The sequence below is a fragment of the Enhydra lutris genome, unplaced genomic scaffold (genome assembly GCF_002288905.1).
Source record: "Enhydra lutris kenyoni isolate GAN:26980312 unplaced genomic scaffold, ASM228890v2 scaffoldscaffold34, whole genome shotgun sequence".
In the NCBI taxonomy this organism is placed as follows: domain Eukaryota; kingdom Metazoa; phylum Chordata; class Mammalia; order Carnivora; family Mustelidae; genus Enhydra; species Enhydra lutris.
In genome coordinates this window covers 9,503,355-9,518,797 of record NW_019154118.1, presented here as the reverse complement: position 1 = coordinate 9,518,797, position 15,443 = coordinate 9,503,355, and the positions used below count along the sequence as shown (strand labels likewise).

Below are 15,443 nucleotides of genomic sequence, written 5' to 3'. Positions count from 1 at the left end.
AGGCAGACACATGAATCAAAGTGGGAAGCTTGGAAAACAGCCACTATAACATTTTTTATAAAATTGAAAAATTGGAAGTAGCCTAAATGCCCAGTAATGAAGGATTGGTTAAGGAGGACACACGTGAAATAATAGGCAACAATTAAAAATATGTTTACTCAATAACTTTTACCCATTCAGCAAATATTTACTCAGTGTCCAGAGTGTTGGTGCCAATGATAACATAGCGAGAAAATCAGACACCCTCTCTCCCTTCTAGAAGCTCGAAGGCCAGAAGTGACAATAGAGAACACCGTGCTGCTGTATAGAAAAATAAAATTGATAAACTAAGGGGAAAACAGGAAACAAAATTGTAAGCACAAGGTGACTAAAGCAATGTTAAAATAGATGCCAGTGGAAAAGACCAAAAAAAATCATCGTTCTTTTAGGGTGATGGGTCAAGGACAGTTATTTTCCTCCTTGACTTTCCAAACTTCCTGTCGCACTTTTCTTGTTCTAATAATAACAATGATAAAGAGAAAAGCCCAAACTGAGAACTCACCTGTTGCCATGAAGGGTGAGGAGTGTCCATCTGAAGAGAGACAGTCACGCGTACCACAATCCAAAGGGCACAGAAAAGGCCGCTGCAGACAGCTCGGTGTTCAGAGCCCAGCTAAGTCATGCGGGATGATCCCGTCAGTCAGCAAGTAGCAATGGGGCCTCTGCAAGGTGACCTGTGTCACATGAGGCCCTCAGAATACATGCTTAAGAATAGACAGTCCCTGACTTCTGGAGGCTCCCACAAGAGCTCTGATCCCCATCTTCCTCATGCCTGCTCAGGGTTCCACACTTGGCAGCTTCTACATTCCCTCCTACAATCCTTTCCACAAACATAGATGGTTATTACGGGGGACTTAATTATACCCACTTTTCCAACAACAAGGTGCAGAGCAACTGCCCAAGCTCCCCTAGGTGATGACTAGCAGGGTTGGGGCTAGAGACCTGGGCTTTTAGCTCTACGGTTCTCTGAGTACCCTTTACTCAAGAGCGGTTGTGTTAACAGTGGGCTCAAAGCATGCAAACCATCAGCAGGCCACCATAACTAGAACTGAAATCCAGTGGATGAGAAACTTTATACCCAGAGCAGGGCATGGGCTTCTCCCCGCTGGTGGCCTTGGGGCTCAGGAGGTCAAGGCAGCAGGAGGAATATGATCTGAACACAGGCTCAGCTCTCCCTCCTCTCCCCAGATGGTGAAGGCAATCCAGGTCCTGAGAATTCACCTGCTGGAATTGGAGAAAGTCAATGAACTCTGCAAGGACTTTTGTAACCGGTACATCACCTGCCTCAAAACCAAGATGCACAGTGACAACCTGCTCAGGAATGACCTCGGGGGACCCTACTCCCCCAACCAGCCCTCCATAAACCTTCACTCACAGGTAACACACTGGGCTGGGTCCTATGTCCTAAACTAGGCTCCTAAGCTGGGTGTAGGAATGTCTGAAGGTTCTCTGGTGGCCTAGTAGTGTAGCTTAGACTCACTGGACCCTTTCAGCATGGAGGCCCTGCTGTGATCCACTCCTGCTCATCGAATAGCCCACAGAACTCACCATACTGGGGCATGGGTATTCCTTAGAAAATGGCCAAAGTGATTCCTGGCTTCCTGGCCCAAGAGAGCCTAAGAAATGCACCTAAGTGTTGAGATGAGGCTGGGGCAGAGCCGGGAATGGACCCCCACCTCTTAGCCCCGCACACTTCTCAAGAGGGCTTGCTGACCTCTCCGTGTTCTTCATAAGGAGGGTTTTGTCCTTCCCTGAATCCTGCCCATCTCTTAGATGAAGACAGCTTCCCATGCGACTGCTTCTGCTTCTGCCAGCTCATTTTCCAGTTGCTCACCCTATCCTGGCTCATCTGTCTTCCTAAGGTTCAGGGCCACTGGGAATGTCACCTCCCGCCACCCCTCTCCCAAGAGTCACCTTCATCCCAGGAACTGGGGAACCTAGAAATGGCAACTTTGTGTTTTGGGGTAGAATGAGCTCTTCTCTCCAGGGCGGAATATATTCCCCAAACCTACGGAGCTAAAAAAAAAAAGCTGCCTGGTGATACCTTTCCACCAAACTCACCGACATCTACGTAAGCCATAGCTCACTGCTTTCTTCTCCTCCTGCTGAGTTCCCGAGTTGGGGACAGACACATGGAGGGCCCTAGGAGGTTTATTGTACCCTCCTCTCCTGAGACAAATCAGGTGTGGGGAAAAGGATAAACTTTCTAAAGATAATGGGCACTCGAAAAAGTGTCTAAGAAAGGTGGTGCCATTTTTATCTCTAAGCTTTAGGGACCAGCACACTTTATCCATCCCTCCAGCTTGTAGAGGCAAGAGAAGGGTCAGGGGCCTTCTAAAAGGTCAGCCCTGCTTACACAAATTCAAAAGGATCTCTCTAGGACTCTACAGTGAATACTGTATGGGACACGAGGCAAGAAGTTTATTTCCTCTTCCCGTTGCTTGAAATTACCAAATCACTTTATTACAGATCTAAAAACAGCCGCCCAGGCTTCTGCTAGCTAATATTCTCTTGAAATAGACTCATTCCTTCAGAGTCTTATTGTACTTTCCCTTATGATCAAAATTAGCAAGAAACTTGCATAAAAGAGGACAATAATTGCTCAACGAGCATCTCGTTTGTAATTTATTAGTTTCTATTATTGTGGGTTACCATGGCGACGCTGCGCAGCCCCGGTGACGGGAGAGATGCAAGATAGGAGCTGAGGAGGCTGTGAGGCCTCAGCAAATGGAGATGCACATTTTTATCAGTAATTTTCATGAAAATAATAAGTGAGGAGTTAATGAGATGGAAAGCCATCCTGTGGCTATTGTGAATTTTTTTTTAAGTGTTGATCTAATTAGAATGCATCGGTCAGGAAAAGTAATGAGGATTTAGTGCCTCACAGAGATGTGAGGATCATATCAGAAAATTAGCACAAGTCTTTGGAAATAATCAGGTCCTTGGAGAGGCTCTGGATTTCCCCTCCTGGGCTCTCCAAGTCTACCTCATGCACTGACATTGGGGGTGTACTAGGGTAGTGGGGGAGGAGAGGAGGGCCAGAGGGCTTAGCAGCCACAGCGGCCCCCTCCAGGTCGGGGTCCTGGGGCTGACAAGTCAGTCTGCAGCAGGCAGGGCCACTGGGAGCCCAGGGTTGGCAGAGAAGGGTAACACAGGTTCTGGGTGAGCCAGGGCGCACAGACGCTGCCTGCGAAAGTCAGTCCTCCTGGGAGATCCCAGCCTTCGGGGCCTCTGAGCTTTGAGGAAAGAGGAGAGAACTTTGATTCCCGTCATTGTAAATATCAGATCTCTGCCTAATAGCGAAGCCGGCCCTGTGGTGGCCACCACAGAAAGGCTTCTGATCTGCTTAGAAAGAGGAACTCAGACAATCGGGCAAAAACAAAGACAGCTTGAAAAAGAAGACAAGGCGTTTGGCAAGGTGTTCCTATTTGGAACTTCTCAGACTTGTCCCTTCATTGCCTCTGCCTGCTTAGCTGGGACTTCAGTGGCTAAATGAGGTAATCACACACAGGCTGCTGCCGTAGATCCCAGCCCGGTCACCTGTCCTCTATGGCTAGCCCTCAGCACTCCACACACACACATGCCCACGCACCACACACACAAACACGCCTACACATGGCTCTTCAGGTTCTGCTGCTGCATTTATGGTCCTAAGGCCCTGTTCATGTCTTTGTCCTGCTCAAAAGCTCCGATTGTCCTCCGAGTTTTCTCATCCTTTGGCCGGATAGTGAAGGCTCCCCCAGGGCTGCATTTTCCCAGGCCTGTCTACTCCGACAACCCTTCCGCGGCTCTGCACCACCAAACCCAGCCTCTTCCCCAGGACAGCAACAAGGCTGCTCTCCCCAGGAGACCTCTCTGATGCCCCATCCAGAAAGGCCTTTTCTTTCTCCCAACTAAGTGCTGGAGCCCTGGGGACCACTTATATATAAATATCACATGCGACTTTATCTCAGTGTCGTTGGTATAAGGGTCATTCTCCTCTCCTAGATAACAGACGTGTTTTGAGTACAGACAGTATTTTATATACAATTAAAACCCACACCTGGTAGCAGCTAACCCAAGGTCTGATGCATGGACAGCTAGTAAATATCTGTGGGGAGAAGTAAGACAAGGAGACAGATGGCAACAGATCAAGAGGGGCCAGAGGAAGCTGAAGGAGGGAAGGAGAAATCAGAAGAAAGACAAAGGGAAAGAAAGACAACTCTGGAGGGTCACCTTCAAGAGGGAGGCAGAGGAAGGATGACGATCCGGAGGAGAAGGGCAGCAGAGGGAAGGGAAGTGAGGCTGAGAAGGCCAGAGGCAGAAAAGAGAGAGAAAAGGAACAGCAGCAGCAGAGGGGTGGGGGATGAAGGGACAGGCTAGGGGGTGCGGGGTCAGTGCGAAGCCAGGCGTGTGGAGGAGGGACGGTGCGTAGGATGCGCCACGTGCTGTCCACGTGCTGTCCACAGGGCAGGCTGCTGTCACTGTCCCTGAGCTGGGGGCTGCGGTGCTAGCTGGGCCTTCCCCAGGAAGGAGAGGCCTCGGCTGCCAAGAGACTTTCTGTGCAGGAGGCCGGCCTGGGAGCCAGTATGGGAGAGAAGAGAGGAGTGTCTGGGGCGTGTATGTGTGTGTGTGTGTATGCGACAAGCACACGCACGCGCACATACGATGGTTCACATTCGTCATGGTTCAACCTTAATCCCCCCAGCCTGAAATAGCCGCACTGAGCACCAGCCTGGCCCAGGGAGGGGTGTCTCCCCTCTGGAGCATGAGCCTCAGTATCAACATTCCAGCCGCCTGCCAGCTTTGTTGCAAACCGCTGGTTCATGGTTTTCCCTGTGTGCTAATCATTTGGCCTTGTGTTGCAAAGTGGGGGAGATTTTTTTATTCAAATTTACCCCCCCATGCCATACCATGTCCCTATTCAGCTCTATGGCAGCTGGTCACCTTCTTTACTTGGCCTTCCTTTTCTGAATGTGAGCTTTCTCTTGGGTGGGAGACAGGTAGGGAGTAGGGGATACAGCTTCCACCAAGCCCACAAGCTGAACTAGAATTCCCAAGAAATTGGGCCGCAGCTGGTTTTTTCCATGCCTCCAGGAAGCCTTCCTGTTCCACCTGCCCCTGAAGACACCCCAGCTTCCTCACACCTCTGAGCCCAGGTTTCTTGCTGCGGCAGCCTCCTCAGTAAGAAGGCTCATCCTAGACTCCCGATTCCGTTGGACAGGCTTCTCCCAGCTTTCCTAGAAGGCATAAACCAAACCATCCCACTGGAGAGAACTTAATTCCCACCTTGCTCTGAATCGGACTGAGCTGAAATCCTCGGTCACCAAGCATTTGGGGGGCACTGCACCATGCTAGATCCTATGAAAGCCTGAATGAATTATCCAGAAGGAGCTCCCAGTCTCAGTGCAAGGGAGCTGTGAGTCACACCTGTGGACCTAGGTAAGTTATGTGAGCCACAGAAGGCTACAAAATGAGGGGACATTGAGGAAGGCAGAAAGGAGTAGCCAGAGATAGGGAGAGGAGCCACAAAAGGGGTCTGGATCAAACAAACCACATGTGTGGCTTCAGGTTACCCGAGTCACTGCTTAGCCTCCTTCCCTCTGCCCCCAGAGAAGGCCTGGCCCCCGCCTGCCCACTCTCATGGCCACAGCCTGTTCCTGCCTGGAGACAGAATGAGCAAACCTCAGCATGGATTAGGTAGGCCAGCAGGAAGATTTTGCCCATTGTGATTGGGGAAGTTGCAGATTCTGTGGCCTTGGAAGGACTTCTTCGGGAAAGGGGATGAGGAGGTGGAGTGGTAGGCTATCTGGGAGCTCCGAAAGTGAGTGTTCCCGGTGTAGAGAGACGTCTAGGAGAAGGTAAGGAACAGAGACAGCCTTTCAGAATCCCTGGAGCGAAGAAGCTGCTAGAGGACGAGCGGTCATTCATTTCCGCCCCGTGCATCAGTTCAAGCACAACTGAGCCTGCTGAGTTCCAAGGACCTCAAAGGGGGTGTGACATGCTCTCTGACCTCCAAACCCAACAATGGCTGTGCTGCAAGGCTGAAAAGGATGGCCAGTCACCAAAGATGTGAGACATAATGGGGAATGTAGGCGATGGGGCAAGTGTTGGAAACATGTTGGAGGCAAACTAGTTGAGTAGCCACATCTTGTGCTGCCCCAGGAAGAACTGGGGAGAATGTCAACATTTCTTGAACCTTCCCTAGACTGTATGTACTGGGTGCTTTACGTATATTACCTTATTTACTCCTCACAGCAAGGCTGCGAGGGCACATTATTTTCTCCCCCAGGAAAGAGAAGCTCAGAGAAGTTCGACACTGGCTCAAGTAAACAGCAGAGACTGAGATAGGTTATGCTGGAGTCTGTGTTCTGCTTATTATATTACTTATTAATATTATATATAATATTATATTATTATTATTATACAGTCCCTTGACTTTTTGCGGGGGACACATAGGAAGAACCAGGGGTCCTGGGCCCTGGGTGTGGAGGGGTAACTCCGCTTAGCTGTAGAGCAGCGATTTAGAAACTAGAAAGGAAGAAACCAATTGCTGGGAAGCAAGACTTTAGATTTGCTAATAGGGGAAAGAAAGGCACAGAGTGAACCCAGCTTTGAGATGTGGGCCTTGGCCGAGCAGGTAGAACTTTACATTTCTGCCAACTCTAAAAAAATAGGGAGGGGACTAGTGAGTACACCCTTGCCTGGAGCAGGTGGACTTGCCTACCGACCTACAGGGAGTTTGCATTTTCAAGATTAGCAGGAGGTCAGGGAGGTGGGAGGCAGTCACCTGAGTCAAGCCCCCGGAAGTTCTGCCCAGTGGCCAAGCATCCTGAGGATTTGACTAGGGAGTTTTAAGGCTGGTGGGAGGAGGGGGAAGTGATCTACCCTGCAGGATCACCACTGAGGTGGGAAGGAGGCACCCCTACACCACAGCGACCAGAAGTAGAGTTCCAGGAGCTGCCCTGCCTCCCTCCCGCCATAGCCACCAATGCTGTCCTTTCCACCACTTCCCAGCCCCCAGCCCTCCAGTTCAGGGCGCCAGGAGACCATGAGGACCGCCCTTCCTGCCAGGCCAGTGAAACCTGAGCAGTTCTCTCCTTCCGAGAAGGAATGTTCCTTAAGAGCAGCAGCTGCCACTTGTCCCCACAGGCCAGAAGCGCCTTTCCCTTGAGACTAAAGCCCCCAGCAGGAGAGAAACAGCCACTGGATTAGGTGGCTTGTTGACATGTGATTGGCTTTCCTGAGTTTGGGAGCCCAGCCCTTCCCAGCCAAAGACAGGACTCTGGCCCTGCCAGAATGGAAGGACACTGCCAGGAACAGTGTGTCTGGGGACAGGGGCAACCTCTCCTCCCCACTAAGACACATACACACACCCCATCCCGGGCCAAAGCCCAGTCGGGCCCTGCACTTATTGAGCATCTGTTGTGCACCCAACACTGTGGTGGGCAGCTTGGGGGAAGTCAAAGAAAGAAGCCTCTTTCCCTCAGAAGAGCTGCAACCAAAGCTGAGGAAAGAAGACACACGCGTAGGACAGAGAACCGTTAGGCTTTACGTGCAGTACATCAGACCAACAGGGAACGCTGAAGAAGTCAAGAGCATGGGCCACGGGCATGCCCAGAGTGAGTCCGGACAAGCTTTCCAGCAGAAGTGAAGCACCCCAGACCAGTCCCCGCCCCCCAGCCCAGGCCAGTTAGCCCACAGACCTATCCTCCTGGGAGGCTTGGAGAGGTTTGGGGGAGTGCAGTCTGAGCTTGTGGATCAGCAGAGACCCCTAGTGGCCTAGGGGTGGATGGCAGACAGGGGGTCCCCATGGGTAGTGCCGTCCCCTCCCAGTTCCTACCCCTCCACACCTGCTCACCCCCAACAAACAATGGATTCTAGGGAATGGCATTGGTTTTTCTAAATCCTCAGTCGGGATGACCTTTGCGGTGTCATCTAGTTCATGTCCTCTGTTCCACAGGCCTCCTAGTAAGATAAACATTCCAGCTATTTCAAAATTACTTAAAGGAAAATGTTTCTGTCTTTGCCTTCCTTTCTTCCTCCCATCAGTTTATTCTGGGAATTTCTTCCTTTGGTGGGAATTTTGTTTCCCCGGCCACAAAAGCCCTTTCCCTATTGACAGTGAAGAGTGGTGGCTCCAGGGACTGGGCTGGCTCCCCCCGGACCAACACCAGACTATGAGATCAGAGTTCATAGCCACAGTCTGTTCCTCTGCACCACACCCGCCCCACCCCAACACCCTGTGCTTCCAAAAGCAATCCCAGAACCTTTCACTTTTTCTTAGGAAGGCCTTCCTTTTGAACAAACCATCTTTTTTTGTTGTTGTTCCAAAATGAGATTAGGAGTAAAACTTACCCAGTGACTACCGTGACTGATGGCCTGAGGCAGTGAAGGCTTTGCAGCTGGTCCACGGGTAGGGTTAAGGAGGCACGAGCTCTGGGCCGTTCTAAAGCTGCTCCCCTACCTTGCTTGGCCTGCTTCTGAGAGGCTCTCTGCCTCTCTGTGTCTCAGGGAAACAGCGCACAAGGATCAGCAGTGGCACAGCTTCTGGGGAGGCCTGTGGAGCCTAGGTCGTGGGTTTTCATCCAAGTCCTGGGTCACCTGGTCCAGACCTGGAGACATCATTCCCAGAAAACTCCCAAGGAAGTTTTCAGCTTTAGGGCCTTGTCCTGCTTTGGAAAGCAAATCTTACTTCTAGAAGGTAGGCGCTCACACACACCCCAGTTTGGTGGCTCCACCAGAAGGCCAGGCTTCCAGCACTTTGCAGAGGCTCAAGGACACTACGGCCATGTTCTTGGTGGGATGAGGCAGAGTTCTTGAGCTAGATAACCAGCTCAGAGCCCCTGGTTCCTGGACAACTTGGGCAGGGATATGAGACTCTGGATGCTGAAGAATGTCCCTAAAACTGTATAACATGTGCTTCTCACCTCTTTATGGCGCTAAGGAGACTAGAAGGAAACAGCCCTATTTGGGTCCAGACAGAGCATCACCCACCTGCTTGGGAGTCTGATGAGCCCCAAGAGGAAGCTGCCAAGAAGATAAAAATACTGTGTGCTTAGCCAACATTTTCTCCCTAAGGGGCTTCCGTTGCTGCCACAGTATGGAAGACCTAGACTCTTCCCAGAGATTCAGAGCCCCGTTGTCTCCACAGAGGCAAAGGCTCCAGAGAGCCAGACCCAGGGCTCCCCTGGAATGGCTGCAGTCAGGTCACAGAGCTCGTCCAAGGCAGAGGCGCAGCTCCCACTTCTGGGGCTTGGCCAGGGCCCAGGAATGTCTTGGGCAAGGAGGCAGGAATGAAGGGGGCACAAAGCAGGGACTGACCCCCATGGCTCAGTACGCAGCCCCGGCTCAGTCTCCACTGCTGCGAAGGGAAGAACCCAAGCAGCTCTGGGACCTTCTAGAACAGGTTTGAAATCCTGGCTGTGCCAAACTCAGCTCCCTCGCTGAGTGGCTTTAGCCAAAGGAAGTGGAAAGTGACTTATTGGGTGATGACGTGTGCCAGGCACCCTGCTTATGTCAAGCCTGGGTATCTGACTCCAAAGCACATCTCTCCAAGCGAGCATCAGTGCTGTACTCAGAGCCAAAGAACCTGGGTTTGAGGCACATCTGTGTGACTCTAGGAAGCCACTTCAGTTCTCGGGGCCTCAGTTGCTCTGCAGGCAAATAGAATCATCTTTCCCAATGATGTGGGAGTATTTCATTAAAATGAAATAGTGTGATAAAAGAATGTGAATATTCAACGTGTGTAATACATAGGTAGTTTCAGAACCGTTGATCTTTGGGACCAGCCGAGGGCAGTTTTTACAAATACAGATCGCAGAGGGTCTGGTTCCATGACCCTGAAACTCTTTGTCTTTGAAAACACGACAGGGCTCAGGCCGGTATGTGAAATAGGTCATATTTACAAATGTAGGGGTTGGATATTATTTCCCCAGACCTCGGAGAGGCCCAGATTTTTCTTCCTCTTTTTTGCCCAGCTAAGATGGAGCCAGCCCTGGCCCTTCCTGTGGTCTCTGCCCCTGAACGTCTCTTCTCCATTCCTTTGCTGATAGAACTTGGCTGCCTCTCAGCATGTCCCAACCAACGACCCCCAAGTGGGAGGAGACGGTAGAAAAGAGAAGAATCTGATCTAATGCATAAATTGCCTTTAGCTACCCAAACCCAGGACCTGGCACCCAGGCCTGCAAGACCACAGGGCAGGGAACCAGCCAGAGTCTGAATAAGTAGATGAAGTATCCGGGGGATAGCTCACCCTTCTGCCTCTGGCTAGCAAAAATGTGTGTTGGTTGAATCCCAAGGCACACATCTTGTATTTATTTTACTCATTTCACTTGTGTTTTCCTAACCTTGCCGGATACCTTTTTTCGGGGGAAAAAAATGTCTGGGGCAACTTTTTATGTTGGAAATTCCCAAATGCCTCTCCCCGATGAGGAGCACCATGGGATGAAGTTTCCAGACGAGAGAGAGAATTGAGAAGTCATTTCCATTAGTTTTAGGGTGAAAGGCATAGAGGGACAATACCCTCTTCTGTTACATTTACCTTCTAGCTTTGCTTCAGCTTCAAATAACATCAGCATTGGTTTGCATCCTATGAGAATGGTTGGCAAGGGTATTGGGATGAGGGCAGAATCAATCTTAGATGGAGACAGAGCTGAAAACAGGCTTTGAGGGCTCCTGGATGTCAGCGCTGAACCAGACACATTTTATAAATGAGACTGATGCTCCCAGAAGGGCTGGGATTTGCTGATTCCCAAATCCATGGTCTTTGCTCTCGTGCCCATGCTGCCTCTGTACTTCTGGGGTTTGAGTGTTTCACCTCTTCACCTTGCCTCCAGTAACTATGTACTGAGCCCCTGTGGTTCCAGGAGCACCTTGTAGCCCGGTTCTTGGCACGGGGTGGGTATTCAGTGTTTGTGGTTGAAGGAGGGCTGTGTTCTAGTCCCCTTGCTGTGAACCAGCTGGAGGTCTTGGGCGAGTCACTTGGGTTTCTAAGAAGCCTCAGTTCCTTATTTGTGCTCAGAGAGTTGGAATACGTAGCATTTAAGGGCTCTTCCAGTTTTTAGGTTTTGGAAGGTGGGCCTCAGTATTAGACTTGAACCGGTTGAGTGGGAAGACCAAGAGTTGGCTCCAAGAAACTCTAGACCTTCCCTGGAGGCTGAAAGCCCAAGCTTCTCCCCCAGTCCTGAAATAAAAGTTAGGAAGCTTGGGGCCTTCTTTTCCCCCAGTGGTAGTCTATTTTCTTCACTGTTTATTTATCTAAATTCTTACAGCGCATGCATTAGGACTCCAAGCTGTGAGCATGACAGAGTCAAGCCCTTGATGGTCTTCAGACAGGTTATGTGGGTCAAGCCATTTTCAGATGAAGCACTGTGGTCAGAGGAGCCCAGAGACCCAGGCAGGTCTCCCACCACTCCTTCCATGGCACCTCACTGGCCACCTTTCTTGCTTTCTCCAAAGAAAACCTGGAGACCCCAACCTCCTCTCACACACCACAAATTCTCCCCATCCTGCAAGCACCCAGCCCCCAGGCAGGGAGGGTTTATTGCTGCTTCCTGGAGGCTGTGGCCGAGCTCCCTCCCCTCGAGCGTGGCATGCCGAGTCCCTCAGCGTCAGGTCCAAGCCCTTCCTGGCCCAGCTGTGACATGGCAATGACGAGGCAACCAGAGTGCCAGGAATAAACGTTCTTCTTATCTGCTTTGGCGGCTGCAGAAACAAACAGCAAGGACTGTTTCCTGGCAGAAATGGGGCCTGGCAGGTTGACAGCATGGGGCAAAAGGGGGCCTCTGTCTGCAGTGGGATTCTGGGCTGGCAGCCTGGGGAAGAGGAAGGAATTGATGAAACGTGCTGAAGGGTGGCTTGAGGTCGAGGCTCCTATGACATGCCCTGAAGCAGGCTGTAAAGAGGCGAGGGCAGCTGTTTCTATATTATTCTTCTTGAACAACAATTTTAGTGTCCGCTGTGTGCCAGGCACCTGAGTTAGGTGCTCAGGATTCAAAGATAAAATGTTGGAAGCCATTTGTCCTTGGAGCTGGGTGTAATAAATAATGTGATATAGGTACGTGAGGAGGTAAGTTTCTCGGGGGGAGAGGGTGTCTGAGAAGGCGTCTGGAGACAGTTCAGTGTGAAGGGTGAAGAGGTGCTAGGCAGATAAAGCCTGGTTCTCAGCCTGGGCCACATGTTAGAACCACTTAGGGAGCTCGTAAAACACCAAAGCCCCGGACACACCCCCAACCAATTGAATTACAGCCTCTGAGTTTAGAACCTGGGCATCAGTATGGGAAATTCCAAAGTGAAGCCAAAGTGGGGACCGCTGGTTTATGAGATGATTTGTGTCTCAGGCTTCAGAAGAACAGAATAGCTAAGTGGATAAACATTGTAGGTTGGTTGGCTGGCTGGTTGGTTGGTTAGTAAGTTGGTTGGTAGATTGGTTGGTTTTCAATATTGAGCCTTTTTATTCACTGCTTCTAGAGGGCCGTGAGAATTGCCTTTCAGATTTGGGCCCTGGGAAGAGCAGAAAAAAGGGAGGAGGGAAGACAGGAAGAGAGAAAGGGAGAGGAGGAATTTGGGGCTGTGGCTTCTAGGCATTGAGTGACATTGTCACAAACCACGCCTCCCTTACTGCCAGGACCTCCTGCAGAATTCCCCCAATTCCATGTCTGGAGTCTCCAATAACCCCCAGGGGATTGTGGTCCCAGCCTCAGCGCTCCAGCAGGGCAACATCGCCATGACAACCGTCAACTCACAAGTGGTGTCAGGTCGGTGCGAGGGATTGTGGGGACATTCCGGGGAGGAGGAGGGGTGGCTCCAAGGGGATTCCAGGGGGTGGGGGCAGGGTACCATACAAACAATCTCAGGAAATGGGAGGGGTGCCCCCTCCCAAGAAGGGGATTCCAGCTCAATTTCTTGACCACAGCGTTCTGTAAGTTTATAGATGACTAGCACCAAGACCTAATTGTGATATTTTGGAACAAATTTGAGTCAAAGTCTCATGAGCCCCTCAAAGACCAAGTAAAGCTGTTGTCCCTGCCCCCAAACACTTCCCACCAGAGGCTCTGTTCTCTGGACCCCATTCCCACCCCACCTCACCCCTCCCCAGCAGGGGCTTGAGAGCCTCCAGAATTGAAGGTCTTTACGTGGGAATGCCAAGTGAGTTGGAAATCCGTCTTGCCCTCACTCCTACCCACCCTCATGGCAGGGGACCCAAAAACTGGTTGTCTCCTCAGGTGGAGCCTTATACCAGCCAGTTACCATGGTAACCTCCCAGGGTCAGGTGGTCACCCAAGCAATCCCCCAGGGAGCCATCCAGATCCAGAACACACAGGTGAGTGTGCGTGCACAGGTCTGTGCTCATGTGCACTGGTTGTGGGGGGAGGGGAACAATCATAACTGTTTGCTCCCTGCTAGGCCCTTTACACAAGTGACTTACGTAATCACGTTATTCCTTTAAGAGGTGTCATTACGCTCAGTTTCCAGAAGGGAAGCTGGATGTCGGAAAGGCTTTATCAACTCCTGGGATTTCCCTCCCCCTAGGGGTTACATCAAAGGATCCTGCACCTCCTATCCCTGGTTTCTAGCCCGAGCCACTCCATAACTCAGTGGGATAGAGTGCACACACAGGTAGGGGGAGGAAGACGATCTGAAGTCAGGCCTGAGATGTGACATTAATTCTGTCATCTTGGATAAGTCACCTGACCTGTCTGGGCCTCAGAGTTCTTACCCACAGAGAGGGGATGAACACCACTTGCACAGAGCCCTGCCAGCTTCCAGGGCTGCTATGAGTGCTAATCACAGTAATGGGGAGGAAGGTGCTTTGCAAACAGTAAACTAACCGAGAAATGCTAATAACTAGTGGATGGTTTCTGGCAAATTTGTCTCTCCTCTACCCTCTGCATGTCCCTGTTTCCTCTGTGTCTTCTCTCATCCCCTTCTCCCTACCCCTCTTCCTCCTCCTTCTTCTCCCTGTCTCCCATTCTCTGAGGGGCTGGTGCAGAGTGAAAGGAAAGGTGACCTCCCCAGGGCCCTGAGAATGAGTTGGGAAAGGGGGTTGGCAGCGAGAGCCTGCCGTCACTATGGCAACAGGTCCCTAGCTGCTGGCCCGCCAGGCTGCTGATGCTGATTTTTTCTCCACGTGCCCTGAAGGTTAACCTTGACCTCACCTCCCTCCTGGACAATGAGGATAAGAAGTCCAAGAACAAACGAGGAGTCTTGCCCAAGCATGCCACCAATATAATGCGTTCTTGGCTCTTCCAGCATCTCATGGTGAGTGTGCGTGGATTGGGGGTGTGGAGTGAAGCACAGGGTACTAATAACCCCCCAGGTTCTGGACTCTGCCGTCCTTCCCGGATCTACAGAGGGCATGGGCCCAGAGAGAGGATCGCTGGTAGGGATCTCATCTTCCAGAGGCCAAGGCAGAGAGGAGAGGCTTTAGTGGGACCTCAAGCTGGGAGGCTCTCTCTGGTGCTTGCTGCTGCCACAAAGAAGGTGACATAAAGTGAGGGAATGAGGACAGACATGTTCTGAAGAGAGCTAAGGACTGGGCAAGGGTTTCACAGATGGGGTGAGATTCTGGGGGCCAGGACTGCAGTTGCTACAGGGAGCCACGTGCTCTCCTGCTCTTCTCCTGGGGAAGAAAATGTGGATCCTCAGCCCAGACTCTTCTGTTCCCTGGAGTCCTCACCATGAGGGTAGCAGCAGATGTGTGTCCCCTTTTCCCTGTCCCTCTGATCAGAGTGGCCAGATGGGGCACCATGCTGGAGGGCGGTGGCTGCAACCGTCAGGTCTAGAGGAGCAGCCCAGGGAGAAATCTCCTTCCTCACACAACCAGCTCAGCTCTGGTGCAGAACAACTGACTGCCTTCATGAGCCTCTTTGGCCGCTTTTGTGAAAGGGCGACAGAGCCTTGGGTTTAAGCACGTGCACCCACACCTCTGTGCGCCCAGGGTGAGGACATAGATTCTGGAATACCAGCAGGCTTGAAGCAGTCTGCGAGGTTTTGAGGTCTTAGCCTGGCATGGAGGTACCAAGTTAGATAAAAAACAAACACCAAGAGACTGTCTTGGCCTTGAGGTAGAACCAGGCATGAGGGAAACTCTTTCTTCAGAGGGGAGAGAATTCAAACGGGTCATGGAAATTAATCATTTGGTCAATCAACAGCTCTTTATTTGAAGTGGAGTACCTCCAGACACCATGGAGCCTGAGCCTGGGTTGTGTTTCTCCAATACGGGCATCTTAGGGACTCCGGCCCAGAAGCGCTAGGCCCACACACCCAGTGAACAGTAAGAACTGTTCTGTGGTGACCGATGTGGGGCTGGGGCTCTGCCTCTCCCCCCCACATGTCCATCCCCCCAGCTCTAGGGTGTTGGGGCCACCCCAGGGCTTTGCTGAGGAATCCACTTTGAGAGTACCACCTAGAGAACAAGGAGG

The 15,443-nt window shown here is 51.4% G+C and overlaps 1 protein-coding gene across 1 annotated transcript in view; it reads left to right on the top strand.

Annotated features, from left to right (window-relative positions):
* LOC111153807 (PBX/knotted 1 homeobox 2) overlaps positions 1-15,443 on the top strand; it is a 254,837-nt gene that overhangs the window by 222,331 nt on the left and 17,063 nt on the right. The window contains exons 7-10 of the mRNA XM_022513052.1: positions 1,228-1,416; positions 12,647-12,776; positions 13,245-13,342; positions 14,161-14,280. Of these exons, the coding sequence (XP_022368760.1) occupies positions 1,228-1,416; positions 12,647-12,776; positions 13,245-13,342; positions 14,161-14,280 (537 nt within the window). The remainder of the gene's footprint in view (positions 1-1,227; positions 1,417-12,646; positions 12,777-13,244; positions 13,343-14,160; positions 14,281-15,443) is intronic.